General features: G+C 64.6%; 3 protein-coding genes across 7 annotated transcripts; 1 reads left to right on the top strand and 2 right to left on the bottom strand.

The window, feature by feature from the left end:
* Positions 1-181: 181 nt before the first annotated feature.
* On the bottom strand, positions 182-4423 carry LOC309879798 (tubulin alpha-5 chain). The gene is made up of 4 exons (XM_082764003.1): positions 4363-4423; positions 2952-3174; positions 2428-2576; positions 182-2226 (listed from the first exon to the last, which is right to left on the bottom strand). The coding sequence occupies exons 1-4, from the start codon at positions 4363-4365 to the stop codon at positions 1255-1257; spliced, it is 1347 nt and encodes a 448-aa protein (XP_082620129.1). The 5' UTR covers positions 4366-4423; the 3' UTR covers positions 182-1254.
* Positions 4424-6343: 1920 nt separating this feature from the next.
* LOC309879799 (tubulin alpha-4A chain-like) lies at positions 6344-10283 on the bottom strand. The gene is made up of 4 exons (XM_082764004.1): positions 9858-10283; positions 8017-8239; positions 7696-7844; positions 6344-7511 (listed from the first exon to the last, which is right to left on the bottom strand). The coding sequence occupies exons 1-4, from the start codon at positions 9858-9860 to the stop codon at positions 6540-6542; spliced, it is 1347 nt and encodes a 448-aa protein (XP_082620130.1). The 5' UTR covers positions 9861-10283; the 3' UTR covers positions 6344-6539.
* A 5298-nt stretch (positions 10284-15581) lies between these two features.
* On the top strand, positions 15582-20404 carry DNAJB2 (DnaJ heat shock protein family (Hsp40) member B2). Of its 5 annotated transcripts, none has more exons than XM_082763398.1 (10): positions 15582-15733; positions 16664-16753; positions 17395-17504; positions 17925-17978; positions 18091-18207; positions 18334-18423; positions 18531-18636; positions 18751-18821; positions 19070-19291; positions 20214-20404. In XM_082763398.1, the coding sequence occupies exons 1-10, from the start codon at positions 15609-15611 to the stop codon at positions 20222-20224; spliced, it is 996 nt and encodes a 331-aa protein (XP_082619524.1). In that variant the 5' UTR covers positions 15582-15608; the 3' UTR covers positions 20225-20404. The 5 variants fall into 5 exon arrangements, with proteins under 5 accessions (XP_082619524.1, XP_082619523.1, XP_082619520.1 ...); XM_082763397.1 differs by having other exon boundaries at positions 18088-18207; XM_082763394.1 differs by lacking the exon at positions 20214-20404 and having other exon boundaries at positions 18088-18207; positions 19070-20207.
* Positions 20405-20687: the final 283 nt, after the last annotated feature.

The following is a 20687-nucleotide window of genomic DNA, read 5'->3' as shown; positions in this document are numbered from 1 at the left end:
GCATGGCACCCCGAGGGGGCACTCCTGCCCAGGGCAGAGCCGTGGTCAGGGCCCAGCCTGGTGCTGGAGCGAGGCAGGGGGCAGGCGAGACACGGCACCTGCTCCACCGCCGCCCTCAGCGCCTACATTGCCTTGTGTTTTGAGTAAAGGATGTTTATTGCAGAGGTGTGGATGGTGTCCCTTTTCCTGCCGGGGCATGGGGTGAGCATTAGTGTGTTCTGGGTTGAGAAGCCAGCCAGAGCCCGCAGGCACTGCCAGAGGGGAAGGGCACGGGAGGACAGCCCTGGCGGGTCGGCGCAGCCACAGCATTAGCATTAAGCAGGGAAAATTAATCTCCAGCCGCAGCGTGCCTGATGGATGAGAGTTAACACAAAGCTCCCATCCACAGCTGGGGCCGGGCACTGCTGTGCAGGCCCTCCGAGGCAGCACCAGCAGGGGAAGGGGGCTCAGCACAGCGTAGACACAGGGCAGGGAATGGGCAGAAGGAGCAGCAGCCCAGCTTTACGGGACAAGGACAGCCTTGGGACAGCAAGGCCTGCTCTGCAAACACCCCAGCGCTACGAGCGCCCGCAGCCGAGCAGCTGGGAAGGCTCACCGGGACACAGGGCAGGTGCAATGCCCACAGGCAGGGGGGAAAAAATAAAAAATAAACAATGCAGCCAAGTGGTTTCCACAGGGAGCATTCCCCTCCTTTAATCCTCCACCACAACACGGCAGTAACGCAGCCACAGGGACTGACAGGCTGGATGCCCTCATGGCATGCACCTGATGCACCGCAGAGCTTGGGCACGGCCCTCGCCCTCTGCTGTGGCTGCAGGGGCGCAGGGGTGTTCCCTCCTTCCAGCCCAGCCCACCTACCCCTCTGGCTGCACGTGGGGGGATGGCCCAGCAGCCGCAGATGTTTTCCTCTCAGGCTGAATCTGCTCCTCTGGGTTCAAGGTACGATGCAGGGCCATCCACAGGGGGAAGCGGTACCCACCCTGCCTGGACCAGGGAGTGGTACGGGATGTGCAGTGCGGCCCTGGGGACACTTACCTGCGTGGGGAGCGAGCTGGAGCAGGAGCAGAGCATGGGGAGCAAGCATAGCAGCAGCAGCAGCAGCAGCAGCGCTCAGCACACGCCTGAGCTGGCAAGAAACCACTGCAGCCGGGGGGTTACTGGCAGACACGGAGGCTCTCAAACGGTTTATTGCAAAGGGCTCCCGCAAAGGGAGGCCCGCGGAAAGGAGCAAGGTCCTGTCGGGCCGCGGCGCCTCTACTCCTCGCCCTCCTCCTCGTCCTCGTAGGAGTCCAGGCCCACCTCCTCGTAGTCCTTCTCCAGGGCAGCCATGTCCTCGCGCGCCTCGGAGAACTCGCCCTCCTCCATGCCCTCACCCACGTACCAGTGCACGAAGGCGCGCTTGGCATACATCAGGTCGAACTTGTGGTCGAGGCGAGCCCAGGCCTCGGCGATGGCCGTGGTGTTGCTCAGCATGCAGACGGCGCGCTGCACCTTGGCCAGGTCCCCCCCCGGCACCACGGTGGGCGGCTGGTAGTTGATGCCCACCTTGAAGCCCGTGGGGCACCAGTCCACGAACTGGATGCTGCGCTTGGTCTTGATGGTGGCGATGGCGGCGTTGACGTCCTTGGGCACCACGTCCCCGCGGTACAGCAGGCAGCACGCCATGTACTTGCCGTGCCGAGGGTCGCACTTCACCATCTGGTTGGCCGGCTCGAAGCACGAGTTGGTGATCTCGGCCACCGACAGCTGCTCGTGGTAGGCCTTCTCTGCGGAGATGACGGGGGCGTAGGTGGCCAGGGGGAAGTGGATGCGAGGGTAGGGCACCAGGTTGGTCTGGAACTCGGTCAGGTCGACGTTCAGGGCCCCGTCAAACCTCAGCGAGGCGGTGATGGAGGAGACGATCTGGCTGATGAGGCGGTTGAGGTTGGTGTAGGTGGGGCGCTCGATGTCCAGGTTCCTGCGGCAGATGTCGTAGATGGCCTCATTGTCCACCATGAAGGCACAGTCCGAGTGCTCCAGGGTGGTGTGGGTGGTGAGGATGGAGTTGTAGGGCTCCACCACAGCGGTGGAGACCTGTGGGGCAGGGTAGATGGAGAACTCAAGCTTGGACTTCTTGCCGTAGTCAACAGAGAGTCGCTCCATCAGCAGCGAGGTGAATCCGGAGCCGGTGCCACCTCCAAAGCTATGAAAAACCAGGAAGCCCTGGAGGCCCGTGCACTGGTCAGCCTGCAGGGAGAGAGAGAAGCATGAGATCGCTCTGGCACTGATCTCCCTGTCAACACCTGACTGTCCAGAAGTCCTTCAGGCCCTGCTCCACCCCTGCCACGAGTAGCTGCAGACCCCTCCCAGGGCACAGGGGGCTCTGACCCCAGCAGGACGGCCCAGCCCAGCCCCGGGAACACGTCCCCGCCAGCAGCAGTTACCCACCAGCTTCCGGATCCTGTCCAGCACTTGGTCGATGATCTCCTTGCCGATGGTGTAGTGCCCACGGGCGTAGTTGTTGGCAGCATCCTCCTTGCCGGTGATGAGCTGCTCGGGGTGGAAGAGCTGCCGGTAGATCCCAGCCCGCACCTCGTCTAGGAGAGATCGGGGAGAGCTGAGCCTGGTGCAGGCTGCTGGTCCCTCATCCTCCTCCCTGCTCCACCTGCCTGGGGCACAGCCCAGGACCCGGGGCCACCGCAGGCAGCAGGTTTGTGTTCCAGACGGAGGTGGCTGCCACCTCCCCACGCAGGAGCTCGGCTTCTCCCACCCATGGGAGCTGCTGTGCCGGTTGGGCTGGTTTCTCTCCGCACACACGTGCAGAGCGGAGGCTCCCAGCACCGCTGCCTGCAGGACATTTCGGTAATCAAGCCTGCGTGGAGCTTTGGGGCTTCTCCTGGGGTTGCGGGTTGCAGGGTCGCCTCTGGTTGCCCACCCAGCCCCGTGCCACACAGCCCAGCCCCAGCACGCACCGATCACGGTGGGCTCCAGGTCCACGAAGATGGCCCGCGGGACGTGCTTCCCGGCACCGGTCTCGCAGAAGAAGGTGGTGAAGGAGTCGTCCCCCCCGCCGATGGTCTTGTCGCTGGGCATCTGCCCGTCGGGCTGGATGCCGTGCTCCAGGCAGTACAGCTCCCAGCACGTGTTGCCCATCTGGACGCCGGCCTGGCCGACGTGGACCGAGATGCACTCACGCTGGGGAGGGGAGGCAGGGTCAGAGCCTGGCACGGCGCCCTCCAACCCACCCCATGGGGTCCCTGCACAGTGACGGAGCCCCACGGCCACCTGCCGGGGAGCACCTCTTCCTCTTGCACAAGCTACGTGCTGCCGAGTGGCCCCACTCTGCCCTCGGGTTGGGACCTGGCGTTCCTCCCAGTGGCCCCAGCACCGCTGCGTGCCGCCAGCCACGCTCACACTGCCTCAGGCAGCCCCGGCAGCCCCAGCCCCTTCCCCACGTCGTGGCAGCCCGACGAGCTGACACGGGCACATTCCTGTTCCGGAGACACAGCCAGCCCCAAAATATCCCTGCTCCAGGGCTGGGCAGGGGGCTTTGGGGTACGGGGGGAGCAAGGGGACTCCCCTGGGGTCCTGGGGTCACACAGCCCTGTCCCCAAGCTGCAAAGCCCTGGGGTGGGCAGCGGGCAGGGGATATGCTGGCGGCTCCCTGGCACCCCTGCCCCGGCTCTGGCACAGTTTTGGGAACGGGGACGGTGCGGCACCACCACAGGCACTCCGGGGAGGGCGAAGGGCTCCAGCCCCGGGGCACGGTGCCGGGGGGAGCCGGGGCCGAAGGGCAGCGGGGCCGGCCCGGGGCAGGGCGCTGCGGCTGCTGGCACGGCCCCGGCCCCCGCCGGGACTCTAAATATAGCCCCGGGCCCCCGGGACAGGGCGCAGGCGGTCGCCCGCTTTGGCCAGCGGCCCCTGCCCGCACCGCCACCGCCACAGCCCCCTCGGTTGGGACGGGACGGGACGGGACGGGGCGAGCCCCCCGCTCCCAGCCCCGACGGGGACCCCCCGGGGCAGCGGGGGGGGACCGAGCCTTGCCCCCCGCCCCGGAGCCCGGCTGTCGCCTCCCCCCGGCACCTGTCCCCGTCCGTCCACCGCCACCGCGCACCGGGCGCCACCGGAGGGGTCGCGGCCGCCCCCTCCAAACCGGAGTCCCCCCCGCGGGGGCAGCGGGGACGGGACGGGACCTGGGGGACACCGGGGGGACCCCGGGGGGACCCCGGAGCGGCGGGGGGCGGCTGCCCCCGGGCAGGTCCCGGTGGGGCTGCCCAAGGTCACGGTAGGGAAGGAGGGGACGCGTGGCGGGGGCTCCGCCGTGCGCCCCCGCCGCTCCCGGGGCGCCCCCCCTGTGGTGCCCGGTGCCCGGTGCGCACTCACCATGCTGCTGGGGGGGCCCGGGCTGTCCCGGCGGCTCGGTGCGGCGGGGCTCGGTGCGGAGCTGCGGCTGCTGCAATCCCCGCCGCAGCGAACTTCTTATAGCGGGGAGGGGTCTGGTGCCGCCACGCCCCCCTCATTTGGGTACATTTGCGTGCGGGGAGGGAGGAAGCTCCCCCGGGGCAGCGGGAGCCCGCCTGGGTCCCTGCGCACCCATGGGGGGGGGAACTCAGGGTGCCGGGGCTGTGGGCATCAGCAGGCAGGGCTCAGCCATGGGGCAGGGTGCAGCAGCCCTATAACTGCTCGGCCACCAGCCCCCCTCACCCCAAGCTCTGCTGGGAGCTCATCCCCCACCCCCAGAACTCCAGGGCTGTGGCACCTGGGTCCCCAGAGCAGGAGAAAAGAGGAGAAACAAGTGAGAGATGAGGACTGGGTTTGGAGACCGGGGTGCCCCAAAACAGCCCTTGGCCATCTCAGCACTTGGGGATCCTCTGGCCAGGGGCTGCCCTTCCCTGAGGGTTATCAGAGTGACTCCTTGTGCCTGCACACAGAAACCCCTCGGGGGGAGTGCAGCCCCCCCGGGGCCAGGGCTGGTGCTGCTGCTGGGGATGGGTGAGCCGCCGCCAGCCCGGCTGGCTGGGGAAAAGCAGAGCCCAGCACTCCAGCCTGGTGCACTGAACACTGCAGGGAGAGGGCTCTGTCCTTGCCGCCAGGACACGGTCTCACACAGCACTCCCCGCCCTTGGAGACAGGGGCTCTGCTACCTGGGAATGTGCCAGGATAAACTGCTGGGTACCCCCTGCAGCGGGGTCTAAGGCAGAGGCGCAGGCTGGCCTTCAGAAAAAGAAAAAAAAAATAAAAGGAAGAGGAGCTGTGGTTGTGTCTTTTGTGCTTCTGGCAGCAGTCAGGTCTCTCCGAAGGCACGGGGAGAAGTTACCGATGCAGTGGGATCACTCCTGGGGAAGCAGGGTCCTTCCTCGCCCCACACCCAGACCTTGGCAAGGAGCTGTGGGGAGCAGAGCCCAGCACGAAGGGCAGCAGCTCCTGCCCTGGCACAGCAGCCGGCACCGCTCAGTCTGAGCCTGGCGCTCCGGACAGGGGGCACAGCGCCAGGAGCCACGGGGCTGCCCTGCGCACTGGGACGTGCGCCTGGCCCCGCTCCAGGTATCGGTGCGGCCCGCTGCTGGCTCACACTTTCCCCTCCAGCGGACACGGGTGCATGCCGGGAGGAGGAGAGCAGCGGAGGACAGCCCCTGGGGGTCAGCGTAGCTGGAGCGTAAGCGATAAGCAGGGAAAATTAATCCCAGCATGCTGGATAATGGGTAACACAAATCTCCCGTTTGCAGCTGGAGGAAGGAGACGACACTTGGATGTTCTGGCACCAGGCAGCACAGGGAGAGGTCTCAGCATGAGGCCAGTGGCAGAGCCAGGCTGGGGGCAGGCAGAGGCACTGCGTGATGGAGAGCCAGAGCCCGTGGGTGCAAGGAAAAGGCTGGCAGCAGCACTGCCCTGTGCTGACAAGGAGGGAAGAAGGGAGCTGCTCCATCAGGATGTGCCTATGGCACCCCCAGAAGCTACCGTAGGAGAGGCATAAAATGGAACCGAAAGTCATGGGGGCTCCTTTGAAACCCTCTGGCATCAGCTCCAGCACAAGAACAAGGCCAGGCTGTTCCTACTTTAATCCTTCTTTCCAGCTGAGTTCAGCCTCCTGGGGTGCCTTCCCAAATCCCTGCTCACAGAGACCAAGAGCGCACTGAGAAGACTCAAAACTATTGCAGGCTGCTCCAAGGGGAGACATTTCCCTCTTCTTCCTCGCCCTTTGGATGCAGGACCAGAGCTAGGTTTCGTTCCCATTAGAGCATCAGGTTTCCTCCTGATCCCTTTGCTGGACATGGCTGGGTTTTTAACCAGAACATGCTGAGTGTCCTGTCCTCATCCCCCAGCTACGGGGCTCTGAGCTGCATGGGGAGTGAGCTGGAGCAGGAGCAGAGCATGGGGAGCAAGCATAGCAGCAGCAGCAGCAGCAGCAGCAGCGCTCAGCACACGCCTGACCTGGCAAGAAACCACTGCAGCCGGGGGGTTACTGGCAGACACGGAGGCTCTCAAACGGTTTATTGCAAAGGGCTCCCGCAAAGGGAGGCCCGCGGAAAGGAGCAAGGTCCTGTCGGGCCGCGGCGCCTCTACTCCTCGCCCTCCTCCTCGTCCTCGTAGGAGTCCAGGCCCACCTCCTCGTAGTCCTTCTCCAGGGCAGCCATGTCCTCGCGCGCCTCGGAGAACTCGCCCTCCTCCATGCCCTCACCCACGTACCAGTGCACGAAGGCGCGCTTGGCATACATCAGGTCGAACTTGTGGTCGAGGCGAGCCCAGGCCTCGGCGATGGCCGTGGTGTTGCTCAGCATGCAGACGGCGCGCTGCACCTTGGCCAGGTCCCCCCCCGGCACCACGGTGGGCGGCTGGTAGTTGATGCCCACCTTGAAGCCCGTGGGGCACCAGTCCACGAACTGGATGCTGCGCTTGGTCTTGATGGTGGCGATGGCGGCGTTGACGTCCTTGGGCACCACGTCCCCGCGGTACAGCAGGCAGCACGCCATGTACTTGCCGTGCCGAGGGTCGCACTTCACCATCTGGTTGGCCGGCTCGAAGCACGAGTTGGTGATCTCGGCCACCGACAGCTGCTCGTGATACGCCCTCTCGGCCGAAACAACCGGGGCGTAGGTGGCCAAGGGGAAGTGGATGCGAGGGTAGGGCACCAGGTTGGTCTGGAACTCGGTCAGGTCAACATTCAGGGCTCCATCAAACCTCAATGAGGCCGTGATGGATGAAACGACCTGGCTGATGAGGCGGTTGAGGTTGGTGTAGGTGGGGCGCTCGATGTCCAGGTTCCTGCGGCAGATGTCATAGATGGCCTCGTTATCCACCATGAAGGCACAGTCTGAGTGCTCTAAAGTACTGTGCGTGGTGAGGATGGAGTTGTAGGGCTCCACCACGGCGGTGGAGACCTGTGGGGCAGGGTAGATGGAGAACTCAAGCTTGGACTTCTTGCCGTAGTCAACAGAGAGTCGCTCCATCAGCAGCGAGGTGAATCCGGAGCCGGTGCCGCCTCCAAAACTGCGAAACACAAGGAAGCCCTGGAGGCCCGTGCACTGGTCAGCCTGCAGGGAGAGACAAGGGAGAGTCTTCCACGCACTGCTATCGCTAGGGGGAAGTTTCAGAGTTTTGCTTGGGCTAATGCTGACCCCTCCCAGCACACAGCAGGGCTTGCTGCACGCTCCCACCTCCACCACAGTGATGGATCCCAGCCCAGGGGACATATCCCCGCCAGCAGCAGTTACCCACCAGCTTCCGGATCCTGTCCAGCACTTGGTCGATGATCTCCTTGCCGATGGTGTAGTGCCCGCGGGCGTAGTTGTTGGCAGCATCCTCCTTGCCAGTGATCATCTGCTCAGGGTGGAAGAGCTGCCGGTACACTCCTCCCCGAATCTCATCTAGGAGAGGTTAGCACAGTATCAGACACCCTGGGGAAAGGTGGCAGGAGACACGCTGGGGTGCTCCTAGCACTAGTGACCGCCATCACTGCCCACCTGGGGTGCGCAGAATGGAGCAAGAGAGCAGTCAGTGGCTGCCCCCCGTGCCACACAGCCCAGCCCCAGCACGCACCGATCACGGTGGGCTCCAGGTCCACGAAGATGGCCCGCGGGACGTGCTTCCCGGCGCCGGTCTCGCAGAAGAAGGTGGTGAAGGAGTCGTCCCCCCCGCCGATGGTCTTGTCGCTGGGCATCTGCCCGTCGGGCTGGATGCCGTGCTCCAGGCAGTACAGCTCCCAGCACGTGTTGCCCATCTGGACGCCGGCCTGGCCGACGTGGACCGAGATGCACTCGCGCTGGGGAGGGGGAAGCACGGGACAGAGGTCAGCAGGGACCATGAATGCAGCTGCTGCAGGCGTTGAGGTGCCCGAGCACCCCAGTGTGATCTTCATCCCTGCCTGCTGACCTGACCAAAACCCCGAGCTCTGTCTCCCATCACCGCACTGCCCACCTCAGTGGGATGGAGACCCATCTGCTGGAGCCGCTACACCAGGCCAGCACATTCCCTGCTCTGCCCCAGCCAAAAGCCCTGGAAGCACCCAGGGCGCACCTTCTCCATTGCACGAGCGCTCGTGCAGCTGAGGCTGGGGTCCCGCAGCAGCTGGCATGCCCCCAGCCATCTGCTGCTCCTACAGCAGGGCTGCGGGCTGAGGTGGCACAGCACTGCCTGAACCCCAGAGCTGGGGGGTGGCAGCGTTGGGAAAGGAGCCCAGCACAGGGGGAATTTGCAGCAATGAATGGTTGCCATGCTTGGAGGCTCCGCTTCCCTAAATTAGCTCTGGAGTGGGAGGCGTTAGCTCACTTTGCAGCTGAGCTGAAGGGCTGATGTGGGAGGGTCCCCTGCAGCACAGTGCCTTGGGGCAAGTGCAGCCGAGGTCAGTCCTACAGCCTCCTTCCTCCCCTCCTTCCCTCCAGGTGAGGCACCGCGGAGGCTGCAGCCCTCTCGATGAGCACCAAAACACTCGGTGCCTCGGTCCTGTTGTTGCCAAGGGTTGGATGCGTCATCAGGCACAGCCGAGGCAGAGGAGCATCCAAACCAGACCGGATTTCCAGAGCAGCCAGTGCCCCGCTGTGAGTCAGCTGGCAGGAAGGCGCTGGAGCCATTTTGTGCACAGGGGTACGGCAGCGACGGCCGCCCTGGGAGGCAGTGCGGGTCACGGCACGCACAGCCAGGCTCTGAGCATCTGGGGAGCTGTCTGAGCTGCTCTCCCGAGGCTGCAGTGGCAGGGATAAGCCTTGGTACCCTTGGTGAGGACCAGAAGTCCATCTCTCCTTCCTTCCCAAACCTGAGGAATGAGGAGTTCCCCTGTACCCCCCGGCAGGTCCATAAATGTTTGGTATCACAACAAGCCAACGGGGAGGAAAGTCCAGGACCCCAACAGAAGCGTGCAGCCAACACCAACACCGCTGTAAGCACCCTGGGGTGGCCACGAGAAAGAAGACACGGGACAAGGCTCCTCGCTCTGCCTTCCCTCCCCAAAAAGTCTGGGGCAGCAGGCAGGGCACCGGGGCACCCCGCATGCCCTACGCTGGCACCACAGCGGCAGGGCAGGGGGTGAAGCCGGGGCTGGATCCCAGAGCTCAGCTGTGGGGTTGCAGCCTGAGCCCGGCAGCTGGGGCGCAAAGCCAGCACGCCGTGGGACCAGGGGCTGTCAGAGGATGGAGGAGGAGGCACGGTGAGGGGTTCGGCCAAAACTCGGGGCTCCCCGCACCTTGCCCAGCAGCTCTCAGGGCTGCAGGGGGTGCTCGGAGGAGCTGGGGCGCGCCTGGGTGCGCGCAGGAGCTGGGGACAGGATGAAACCCGGCAGGGGCAGGGGGGGCGCGCCGGGTGCGGGACACCCCCGGCCACTGCCCGGACACCCCGGGGGGACCCTGCCCGGGCTGCCCGGCTCCTCGGGGCGCCCCAGCACTCACCATGCTGCCGCTCTGCTCCGCACCGCTCCGCTCCGCACCGCCTCTCCCGGGGCTGCCGCAGCTCCGCACGCCCGGCCCGGCCGCGCCGCCGCCTTATACCGGGGGCGGCACCCTGGGCTCGGGGCGGGCGGCCCCGCCCGCAGCTTTTGCATAAATTCGTGTGCATCGCCCGTATTTCTCATCGGTTTGCATAGGTGAGGCTGGGCGCAGAGGCAGGGCCGCCGAGGGGCAGCATCCCCAGCTCCCCGCCTGGGGAGGGGACACGGGAGGGCTGCGAGGCTGCCCCTGCACCCATCCGGGCTGCTCCTGGCAGGGGGGCTTCCAGTAAGCTCATGGGGGGGTTATTTACTGGGTCTTTTCTTTGCTGGGACTCAGTGATGTCTGCTCCATCCTACCCCCTGCCAAATATTTGCAGCATCCACCGTGATGCAGAGCCAGCCCCGCCTCTGGCTTAATGAGTTTTCACTGAAAGGCGCTGTCATCTCGCAGCTCAGGCGGAAAGCCGAAAGCTGGACGTAAATCACCCGCTCACAAGGGTCCTTCTGTGTGCCTGAGTCACCTGCAAGGTGTCACCTTCGCTGCTGGAGAGGTGCCGAGTGGCTGACGGTGGCGGTGCGGCTGTGAAGGCTGTGCCAGTGCGTCCTGAGCCCTGCTGGAACGGCTGGGCCAAATGATCACAAGAAGCCAGCAGGAAAAGGTGTTTTTCCACACATACCCTTGGTTGTGAGCGCTGCTGGAGCTGAGCAGGGCACTGTGGTGACTGGGTGGCTCTGGAAATGCCCCAATCCCCTGTGCTATAAATGTCCTTTGAGTGACCTCAGAGATCAGCAGCTAACACAGGGCTTGCTGATGCACACAGTCCAGGGGCGTGAGGCAGTAACAGCAGCGTTTGAGCCCAGTAAGTTAACTGATGTGAGAAGGAGCAGTGGGATCATCTTTCCCCATGAAAACCTCTGCCAAGGCACTGGCTGAATTACGTCCTAGATGCCAAGGCGTCGGTGCCGGCTGGGTGTCTCCTGGCACTGTCCCGACTTTTGCCAATTAAATCTGGGGCGTTCATAGCGTGAGTCTTCGCAGCACAGGTTGGAACACAGGCAGCAGAGCTAGGCAGCGAGCAGCCTTTCAGGAGAGCAACAGGACTTGGGCAGTTCACCCAGCCTCGGAAGATTTGTTTGATAATCCCCTGGCACCTCGGGGTGTTAAATGATGCGATACGTCTCCGAGAGGTGCCGGGATCTGCTTCTGGTAGGGAGCTGGGGGTGAGACTACACTGATTCATCATCGCTGTGAGTGTGTGCTCATGGTGAAAAAATATCATTCAGCTGCTGTTCTGTTAGGAGCAGGCTGGCAGCGAGTGACGAGGGAGCCATGAGTGATTCCGAGCCACGCACGGCCACGCACCTCCCATCTGAGAGCACCGAACAGATGTCTGAGCCTTTCGGAAATGCTGCAGAGCAGCTGGATAAAGCCAGGCAGCAGCGATCAGCCGGATCATCGGGGCTGTGGAAAGTCACCAAACTGACGTTGTGTTTGACTGGGAAACAAGCAGAAGGTGTAATGACAAGCCCAACAAAAGGCTAACGTGTATTTATCCCAAGGATGTATTTTCAAGGAGCGAGATCCAGCAGTGGAAATTTTTTTCTTTCATCAGTGAGTCAGAATTCAGCAAGCTCTTGATGGAAGAATGAGAAAAACAGGTTGGAGGTAGCGCAGGTGGCAGAGCCCCTGCTTGCTGCTGCCCGCGGAGCCTGGACACAGCTATGTGAGGAGCAGGAGGAGGAGGAGGAGGAGGAGGGGAGGCAGCATAACATTTTGCAGGTCTGCAGTGCCTCCAACAAGGGCAGACACTGCCAGGGACTCGCCACTCGCAAGTGCCTCGCAGTCCTTGCAGCAGCCCCCCGTTGTTTATGGCACTACATTTAGAGAGTAACCGCATTTCTTAGTTCCTGATTTACACTAAACAGCCCTTTGTTGCAAGTTATTATGAAAGGTTGTCTCTTGGTGTGAAAACACACTTCTCACCAGAGGAGAAGTGTTGCTGCAGTAGAGGAACCGCTGCCAGCAGGGCTTGCCGGCCCCAGCACAAAACCTCTTCCAGAACTCTGCTAGCTGATCCAAGTGGACCAAGCTGAGACTCAGCAAAGGCCTTAAAGTATATTTAAGGCAGATGCAGATAGGAAGGGACCTGCTCAGGTGAGAAGATAGGTGTTTAAGACCTGCTGGCTGTAAGGGTATCAAAGCACTATCATGCCCGGGGCCAAGGAGCCGTCCTTTGTGGATGTCCTCAGTAACCAAGCGTGGCTTCTGCTGCAGAGGAGCGGATGGGCTGCAGAGCACCGAACTGATCCGGGAGGAGCTATCTCTGCTGGGGCTGAGCTGGAGCAGCGTAATTGCTGGTTCAGATCAAATGAAGTCAGTTGTGAAATGCCTGCTGCATGGCCCGCAGCGTGTGCCGCGTTACAGGAACAATAAAGCTAATTCCAGATCTCGCCGCAGTCCTAAGCCCTGAATCACCGGGCGGCAGCGAGGGCAGGGAGGCGCTCCCAGGGCCGCAGCCTCTCACCCGTGCTCGTCCCCAGCCTGCAAGGCTACGAGGGCCGGGCGGACGAGTCGGGACTGGCCGTCCCCGGGGTGCACCAGCCCTGCGTGAGCAGCCTCCCTCGCTCAGAGGCTGGCTGCGTGTCACCGCCTTGCCTCACGTCCTGGGAAAAGCGGCTACACACCCACGGGAGTGAAACAAAACCCAGGCTGGCTAATTGCTGTGACTTCATGTTGGGGCTCTGAGCATGCCTGGCATGAACCAGCTGCCCCCGGGCAGGTGATGGAGGGGCTGAGCCCGCCCAGGTGCCCTGCGCTCATGGGTATGGGCAGCAAGGAGGAGTCAGCGCTGCTTTCCCCTGCCCTCTCACCACTGGGAATAGGAGGGCAATGAATCCTGCACGGCCAGGTGATGCTAGAACCCCTGGAGGGGCTCATTGAAAGGGGTTTGGACAGCTGTGTGTAAGGGGTTTTTCACGCTGTGTGCAATGCAAGCAGCTTGTCAGCCAGCGGGCACGCTGCGAAAGCAGCCTGGAGTCCCAGGGATTGCTGCAGAGTCGTTAAAAGCGGAAGGATGGTGCTGGCGGCTGGCCAGACACCAGAGGATTTCAGAGGGAAACAGTTAAGGAGATAAAAGATGCATTTAATAACCGGAGCAGGCAATGGCTCCCGGGGCGCTCCCCTCTCCAGCACGGCTCCAGCCCGGGGTGTCCGACTGGGTCTGTGTGGAGCCAGGAGCTGGACCCCGTGATCCCTGTGGGTTCCTCCCAGCTTGGGATATACTGCCACCACCTCACCAAGCTGTGTTATCCCGTGATTTTCTTAGCAGCCACTTCCTTTCACTGTGGGCCGTGAACCCTGGGGACTGCCCACTACAAAGGCCCCAGCAGTCCATCTTCTGCCTGACAAGCACAGATTTGCTATTGATGCACCCGGTGCATCCTTAGCAGTGCAGGATAATAAACAGGCTGGCTTGGCATGTCTAGTAAATCCTCTGGTAAAACACAGAAACCAGCTCTGGAAGGTGAGGATGATGCCTCCAGCAAGCTGCTGTGCTCCTCTGCTACCTGCACCGTCCGAAAGCATCTCCTTGAGGAGCCTCTCCTGCTGCAACGTTGTCCTTTGCTTCTTCCGTGGGACAGGAAAACAGATTATTCTAGTCCTCTCTGCAGCAACGTTGGGATTTATTTGATCTCTGTCACCATCATCTCCTGCCAGCTCCCAAGTAAGGGTGTTGTGCCAGCAGTGCTGATCTGCATCAGCCAGACGTGTAATCATGCTGGAAAAAGACAACACATCTGCATTGCAATACCTGCCCTCCCCGGGACAAGACTGCTCAGTATTAAACACATTTCTTCAGTCTTTAATTCTTTGCTGACACAATCCAAACTAATTCTTCTGCTTTTTTTTTCCCCTCTGGCTTTATCAGTAATCTAGAGTTTTCTGGTTTGACTGGCTTATTTTCCTAACTCTTGCAGTGATGTCAGATTCACTTTCTGATTTACTAACAGCTCTCCAAGACCCTCAGTCAGGTCCATTAATAATCCCAGTGTGGCCCTGATGAATTGGAAACATTAATTTTAGCAGGTGATGCTTCACTTGCTGTTTTGTGACGGGTGGTATCAGAACTACAGCCTTCTCCATCGCACCCTCAGCATTGCACTGATGTTTAGGCACCAATGGCTACGGAAAACAGCAGAATGCTGAAAATCCCCCTCACCTCTCCTGGCCCTTTAGGGATTTAAGGATTTGAAGGGGCTTGGGAGCATGTGGGCACGAGCATGTTGGTGTGTGCATGAAATCAGCTGCGGTGCTGCCTGGGCACATGTGTGCGCTCATGGCAGATAACCTACTTAATCACGCGCTCCTGCCACCTCCGCCTGCCGCAGACTCTGCTGATTTAAAATCTGCAAACACCTCAGTTTTGCCTGGGCTTGGCTCGGGCAGCAGCCCTGGCGTCAGCGCACACGAGCAGCCCCGCGGGGTGGTGCCTCGCGTGCACAGCCTGGGTCTGTCGGGTTGCTGAAGCCAGCCCAAAGCAGGGCCCTGCTGGAACAAAAGTTGCCCTGCCGCAGCTGTTTCTTGCTTCTCCATCCTTCTGCACTTGCTCCTGCTGAAAGCACCAGGATGACTTTTCCCTCCTAGGTTTGGGGAGAGCAGGGCATCGGGAAGCATGGGCACAGCTGGCTTAGGGTGCTGCCATCAGGATGGGTGGCACTGCCTCCTGAGATGGCTTTTCTCCTCTCCTGGAGCCCACCAAACTGCTGTGGCTGTGCTTCCCAGTGCATTGCACGTGGAGCTGGCAGAAGGGAGGGGAGATGGCTGGATGCGATGTGGGACCCTGGGCATGCAGCTCCCTGCGCAGTTCAACCCCTCCCGACTACAAATGCTGCTTTGCAGCCTGCAATAACACTGTGATGTAGCACATAACCGCCCGTTTTGAGGAGGCTGTGGAAAGGGTTGTGTTCTGAGGCAATCACAAGCTGAAACGTTGCGCAGTGCTGAAAAAAAAAAAAAAAAAAAAGAAAAGAAAAAAAAAAGTCTCTTACCGTGTGGCTTGCACAATTATTATAGCAAACTTTCTGATGCAATTCAGCTGACTTCCTGAGATAAGGGGCGATCGGGACTACACAAAAAAGTTCCGTTGGGGTCAGGCCCCACTGCCCCCCAGCCCTCCCTCCCCTCTCCTTTTCGCGAGGGCAGGCAGGGTGCTGCGGCCGCAGCGGGGCGCACAGCGGCGGCCGGGTCCCGGCACCCCGGGCTCCCGTCCTGCGGCTCCCCCTGGTGCCCAGGCCGGCCCGGTGCCGGCGCTGAGTCACCGCAGCTGTCCCCAGCGCTGTCCCCAGCGCTGTCACCTCCTGCCGGTGCCAGCAGGGGCTGCGCCGGGCGGTGGCTCGGCACCACGGGCCGCGGGGGTACCGCGGGGGGTGTGCGTCCCGGCGGGGCGGCCGCGACCCTGCTGCGGGACAAGGCTGGGGCAGCAGCACCGAGGAGCCCCGTCCTCTATCCTCCGGTCCTCTGTCCTCCGGTCCGCCCGTACAGCGGGGAGAGCCGGGGCCGGAGCCGGAGCCTTGCCCGGTGCCGCCCCGGGGGCGCAGGGACATGGGGATGGGGACAGGGACATGGGGACATGGGGACGGTACGACGTAACACCCCGAACCCTCTCCCGCACCAATTCTTCCCCATGACCTCACCGACGTGAAAGGCGGCCCCATGACGCCACAGGGCGGCGGCGCTTGGGTTGGCTGCGGCCGCTGCTCGTCAAGCAGCAGGACCCGCCTCCAGCCCCCGCTGCGGCCCGGGCCGGGGGACGCGGGACGCGGGGCGCGGGCGGCCCGGTACGGGCGGGGAGGGCTCGGCTGCGGCAGCGAGGTGGGCACGGGGACGGGGGGACCGGGCTGCGGCAGGGAAACGGGGGGCCGGGGGCGCACGGGGGCACCGGGGCGCACGGGAAGCGGGGACGCACTTGGAACAGGGGCGCACGGGGAGCGGGGCGCACGGGCACCGGGGCGCACGGCGGGCACCGGGGCGCACGGCGGGGAGCGGGGACGCACGGGTCCGGGCCCTTCCCGTGCAGCCGGTGCGGCGGTCCTTCCCCTGCCGGTGGCCTAGATCCGCTGGCCGCAGCCCAGGGCTGCCCGCCGGTGGCGGGGGGAGAGACGGAAACTTCCAGCAGCTGCGCAGCGCCCGTCGCACCGGGCCGGGCCGCTCCCCCCGCGGCTAGCGGGCAGGGCGCCGTGGTTACAGCCCGGCCGGGGGCGGGCCCCGTCCCGGTGCCGGTGCCGGGCAAGGGGGAGACGGAGCCGCCGGCCCCGGTTGCGGCTGTGCCGGGGCGGGGGGGCACCGGCTGCTGCCGTGCCGATCGTGCCACCCTGCTGAGCCCCTGATCCGCTAAGGCCTAATAGCCACTAAGCGCCTTATAGCGGGGGGGGAACAAGGGCAGCCTCCACACCACCCCCAGTCGGGGTGCAGTGCACCGGCATCCCTTGCCTGGGTGAGCTGCGGGGCTGGGGGGGGCACCCGGGGGGGGGCAGGAGGGTTTGGGGAGGGCACAGCTGGGGACAGAGGTGACACAGCTGCTGGGAGCGGCGTGTCCCCGGAGCTGATAGGGGTGCTGCTGGGTTAGGGGGTGACAGGGGCGGTGGGGAGGGTCCGTATGGGACCTGGGGCGGGCAGCACAGCCCGTGCGTGCTTGTCCTGGTTTCAGTTAGAACAGAATTAATGTCTCTCGGTGCTGTGTGCTGCCTGACCCTGCCGTTCCTCCCCAGCGTCCCCGCGGGACGGCCGCGCGCCATGGTGGACTACTACGAGGCACTGGGCGTGAGCCGCACCGCCACCGCCGACGACATCAAGAAGGCGTAAGCCTGTGCCAGGCGTGTGCCGAGCCCCGGCGCGGCCCCTGGCCTCAGCCTCCATCCGTGTCCCGGCGCGGGTTGGCGCTGCCCGGCCGTGCAGCACAAAGGCTGCCCTTGTTGGGGCCTGGTGCCGCTGGGAGAGGGAGAAAAGTCGATGTGAAGCCGTGTGGCTGGGTGCTGGGAGAGCTCGCAGAGCCCAGCCGTGCCCCCGGCACTGCCATGGCTGCGTGCCCAGGCGCCCTGCAGCGAGCAGAGCCCAGCACGGCTCCGGGGACCCATTAGCCCCCAGGAAGGGACAGGGTGTGGGGACCGATGCCCGAGCTGGCGTGCGCCATCGACCCGCTTGTCCTGCCCTGCCAGCGGGGGGGAGCGGGATGCCTGGGGCCAAATGAGGGGGTGGGGATAGGAAACAGCTGCGGGAGGGTTTGTGGCAGTGCGGGTGACATTGCAGGGAAGGCAGGAGCAGCGAGGCCATCTCTGTGTGCACGGGGCCTGGGACAGAGCTGGGGCAAAGGGCTGAAGGGAGAGGCTGTGAGTCTGAAGGGCACCAGGGGCTGGTGTAAACCTCGGGGATGCTCAGAGGGGCTGGGCTGGCGCTGAGGCTGTGGCTGTGGCGTGCCCACCGCTGACTGTCCCCTGTGCAGGTACAGGAAGGCAGCGCTGAAATGGCACCCGGATAAAAACCCAGACAACAAGGAATACGCCGAGCAGAAGTTCAAAGAAATCGCCGAGGCCTACGAAGTGCTGTCGGACAGTAAGAGGCCACGATGCTGCGCTGCGTGTCCCCCCCTGCCCTTGGGGCCGCTAACCCTGACACCCCGCGTGCCCTGCTGGGCTCACCTGGCGGGCACCCCTGGGCTGTGTGAATGCCCCCGTCCCCAGGAGGCAGCAGGGCTCTCCTGCAGCCTGCGGGGCTGGGCTGCCTCCTCAAAAAAAGCCTCTCGTGAGCGATGGTGCCCAGGGGAGGTCTCCCCACTGGGGCTGGCGCAGCCTTGAGTGGTGCTGGTGGCTCAGGGGGAGCAGCAGGGGCTGGTGCCACCCCCCTTCCCTCGCTCCCCACTGCTCTGCACCGCCTTTGGCTGTGGGAGCATCACCGCTCCGTGCCCCTGCTGCTGCTTTTGGGGCCATGCCTGGCTCCCGGCTCCCCCCCAGCCTCCCTCTCTTCTCTTTCCAGAGCAGAAGCGCGATATCTACAACCGCTATGGCAAAGAGGGCCTCATGGGGGCAGGTGAGTGGGGACAAACGAGGGCTACAGAGGGCTACAGAGGGCTACTGCACCCCCTGGAGCTCCCACCCTCCTGGGGGTCCCCACTTAACCCCGTGCCTCTTCCCTGCAGCAGGACCGGGGGGCTCCAGGGCCGACGCCGGGGCCCCCGAGTTCACCTTCACCTTCCGCAGCGCCCACGACGTTTTCCGGGAGTTTTTCGGCGGGCGAGACCCCTTCGCTGACTTCTTTGGTGCGTGTGGGGTGGGAGGGGAACAGGGGCCGGGGCTGGGGTCCTGGGGCGGCCGTGGAGCTCGGGGACGGTTGGATGCTGTGGGGTCAGGGAGCTGCTGCTGACGGGGGGCTCCCTGCCTTGCAGACGAGATGCTGCCCTTCTCCGAGCTGCGAGGAGCCGGCCACCGGCACCACGGAGGGGGCCACTTCTTCTCCCCGTTCCCCGGCTCCTCAGGTAGGGGAATCACCGCCTCCTGGTGCTGCTCACGCCTGGGCAGCACCCGGTTTATCCCCGTGTGCCCCAAGCCCCCCGGGCGCTGATGCTGTGGCTCCTTTTGGCAGATTTCTTCGCCTCGTCCTTCAGCTCCGGCGCCGACGCGGGGCTGGGTTTCCGCTCCGTCTCCACCTCCACCACCTTTGTCAACGGCCGGCGCATCACCACCAAGCGGTGAGGTGCTGGGTGCTGCTCGCACCCTGCGGCTGGCTGCCGGGGTGCCGGGGCTGCCGGCTGACTGTCTGTCTGTCCGTCTGTCCGTCTGTCTGTCCGTCTGTCTGGCTGCAGGATCATCGAGAACGGGCGGGAGCGCGTGGAAGTGGAGGAGGACGGGGAGCTGAAGTCGATCCACATTGATGGTGAGAGGCCGCCTCGGGGCTGGCCGTGCCGCCTGCCCCCTCCCCTTTTTGGGGACCCCCTCCTCCTTTTGGGGGGGAGCTGCGGGGTGCTGCGTCAGGGCTTGGATTCGGGCAGGTTCGGGATTTTTGGGGCAGGCGTGGACGCGACCCGGCTCTGCGCTGGGGCGCATCCAGCAGCGGGGGGGACACCGGGATTTGGGGAGGTTGGGACCCGCTGCCAGCAATCCCCCTTCCCTCCCGCCCCGCAGGCGTCCCGGACGACATGGCGCTGGGGCTGGAGCTGAGCCGGCGGGAGCAGCGAGCCTTCCCCAGCCCGCGCCCCCCCTCGCCCCCGCCGCCCGCCCCGCAGCGGCCCCACAGCTCCTCGCCCGTCTGCCTCTACACGGACAGCGAGGACGAGGACGAGGACTTGCAGCTGGCCATGGCCTACAGCCTGTCCGAGATGGAGGCCGCGGGGCACCACCCAGCAGGTGGGCACGGCCCCAGTGCCCCCCCGGCCCCGGGGGGCAGCCCTGGCCCCCCTGCCGCCGGCACGGCCCGCAGGAACCGGGGGGGACCCGCGCGGGAGCCCCCCAGGGCTGGCAGCCCCTCGGCAGCGGGCCACGAGCCCGTCCCCAAAGCGAAGCAGTGGCACTGCCACCTCCTGTGAGCGTGGGGCTGGGGGCTGCGCCCCCCCAGCAGGAGCAGGGCCCTCTGTAGGGCACGGAGGGGAAAGGGGTGCCGGGGTTCAGCGCGGCCCCGTTACAGTGGGGTTACCCGTGGCTCGGCTCCTGCCTCCCCCAGCAAGGGCTGGGGGGCTGTGCCCTGCCTCCTTGCTCTTTTTTTTGGGGTGGGGAGGGGGCTGGGGGCGCCGCCAGGGTTGGCCTGGCTGCTGGGTCCTCAGTGGGGTCACAGTAGGACGGGTGAGGTGAGTGCCTCCTGCTGCCTGCAGCCGGGCAGGGGCTGGGACAGTGCCCCCCTGCTGCTGCCCCCCCTGCCTGGCCTTGGGGGGGGGGGCTGGGGAGGGGGCTTCGGGGGTCTCCCTGCTCCCAGGGAAGGGTGTGTGCGTGCGTGGACTCTGCTTGGTGCCTTGTGTCCGGCTGGATGCCACCGCTCCCCCTGCACCTCCTGCTGCCGACCCTGCCTGCCCCCCGCTGCCTCCCCACCACGCACCCCCCTCCTCCCACCCCCATGGAGCACTGGCACCCCCCTGCCTTGGCCTTTTGGGGGGGGCACCCCAAAGCTGTGCCCCCCCGGCGAGGTGGGTGCCAGCTCGGCTGTTCTGTGCCTTGGCTCTCCTCATCATCCTCCTCCTCCTCAGACCTTCCTCCCTCCGTCCCCGTGTCCCCCGCGCCCCCCGCACTGGGTTTCACGGGTCGTGTTGTGTCCCCCCCCCTCCGCTTGTCTCCCCAGGTGTGTTCTGAGGCTGCTGCGCCCGGGGGACCCGCGCACACCCAGCCAGGAGGCTCCCCGAGCCAGGACTCCGCTTTGCCCCTGCACGGCCACCCCCTGCCACCCCCTTCCCCGGCACCCCCTGCCTCCGTGGGGTTTGGGGGGGCTATGGCCGAGCACTATACCTGCGGGATTTTGGGGAGGGGGGGGACCTCGAGGGTGCCCTGGGGAGGCAGCGAGGGAGCTGCCGGGGGGGGCTGGAGCAGGGGGGCTGTAGCTTAGCCCCAGCTGGCTGCTGGTGGGGTGCACCCAAGGGGGTTGGGGGGGGGTTATGGGGAGCAGGGGGGGCAGGCAGCGATGGGCAGCAAGGCAGCAGCACCGGGCTGTGCCCCCGTGGCCCCCCCAGCCCCCGTCTGCCCGCAGCAGTCAATAAAGCTGTTTGCAGGAGCTGCCGCCTGTGGGGTGTCTCTGGCGTGGGGGCAGCCCCAAAAAGGG

The sequence above is a fragment of the Aythya marila genome, assembly GCF_965140915.1.
Source record: "Aythya marila genome assembly, chromosome: 6".
Classification (NCBI taxonomy): Eukaryota; Metazoa; Chordata; class Aves; order Anseriformes; family Anatidae; genus Aythya; species Aythya marila.
The sequence above is the reverse complement of the archived record's forward strand: the minus strand, read 5'-3'. Positions and strand labels throughout refer to the sequence as shown.

What these genes read in the sequence shown, in the direction of transcription:
- LOC309879798 (XM_082764003.1), bottom strand. An exon ending in CCTGGAGCCCACCGTGATCG is followed by an intron (nt 2,577 to 2,951) that starts GTGCGTGCTGGG and finishes GATCTCTCCTAG; the next exon opens with ACGAGGTGCGGGCTGGGATC. An exon ending in TGGACAGGATCCGGAAGCTG is followed by an intron (nt 2,227 to 2,427) that starts GTGGGTAACTGC and finishes CTCTCCCTGCAG; the next exon opens with GCTGACCAGTGCACGGGCCT.
- LOC309879799 (XM_082764004.1), bottom strand. An exon ending in CCTGGAGCCCACCGTGATCG is followed by an intron (nt 7,845 to 8,016) that starts GTGCGTGCTGGG and finishes AACCTCTCCTAG; the next exon opens with ATGAGATTCGGGGAGGAGTG. An exon ending in TGGACAGGATCCGGAAGCTG is followed by an intron (nt 7,512 to 7,695) that starts GTGGGTAACTGC and finishes CTCTCCCTGCAG; the next exon opens with GCTGACCAGTGCACGGGCCT.
- DNAJB2 (XM_082763394.1), top strand. Translation starts at nt 15,609, where the DNA reads ATGACGCCACAGGGCGGCGGCGCTTGGGTTGGCTGCGGCCGCTGCTCG. An exon ending in CGCGGGGCGCGGGCGGCCCG is followed by an intron (nt 15,734 to 16,663) that starts GTACGGGCGGGG and finishes GTTCCTCCCCAG; the next exon opens with CGTCCCCGCGGGACGGCCGC. An exon ending in GAAGTCGATCCACATTGATG is followed by an intron (nt 18,822 to 19,069) that starts GTGAGAGGCCGC and finishes CCCGCCCCGCAG; the next exon opens with GCGTCCCGGACGACATGGCG.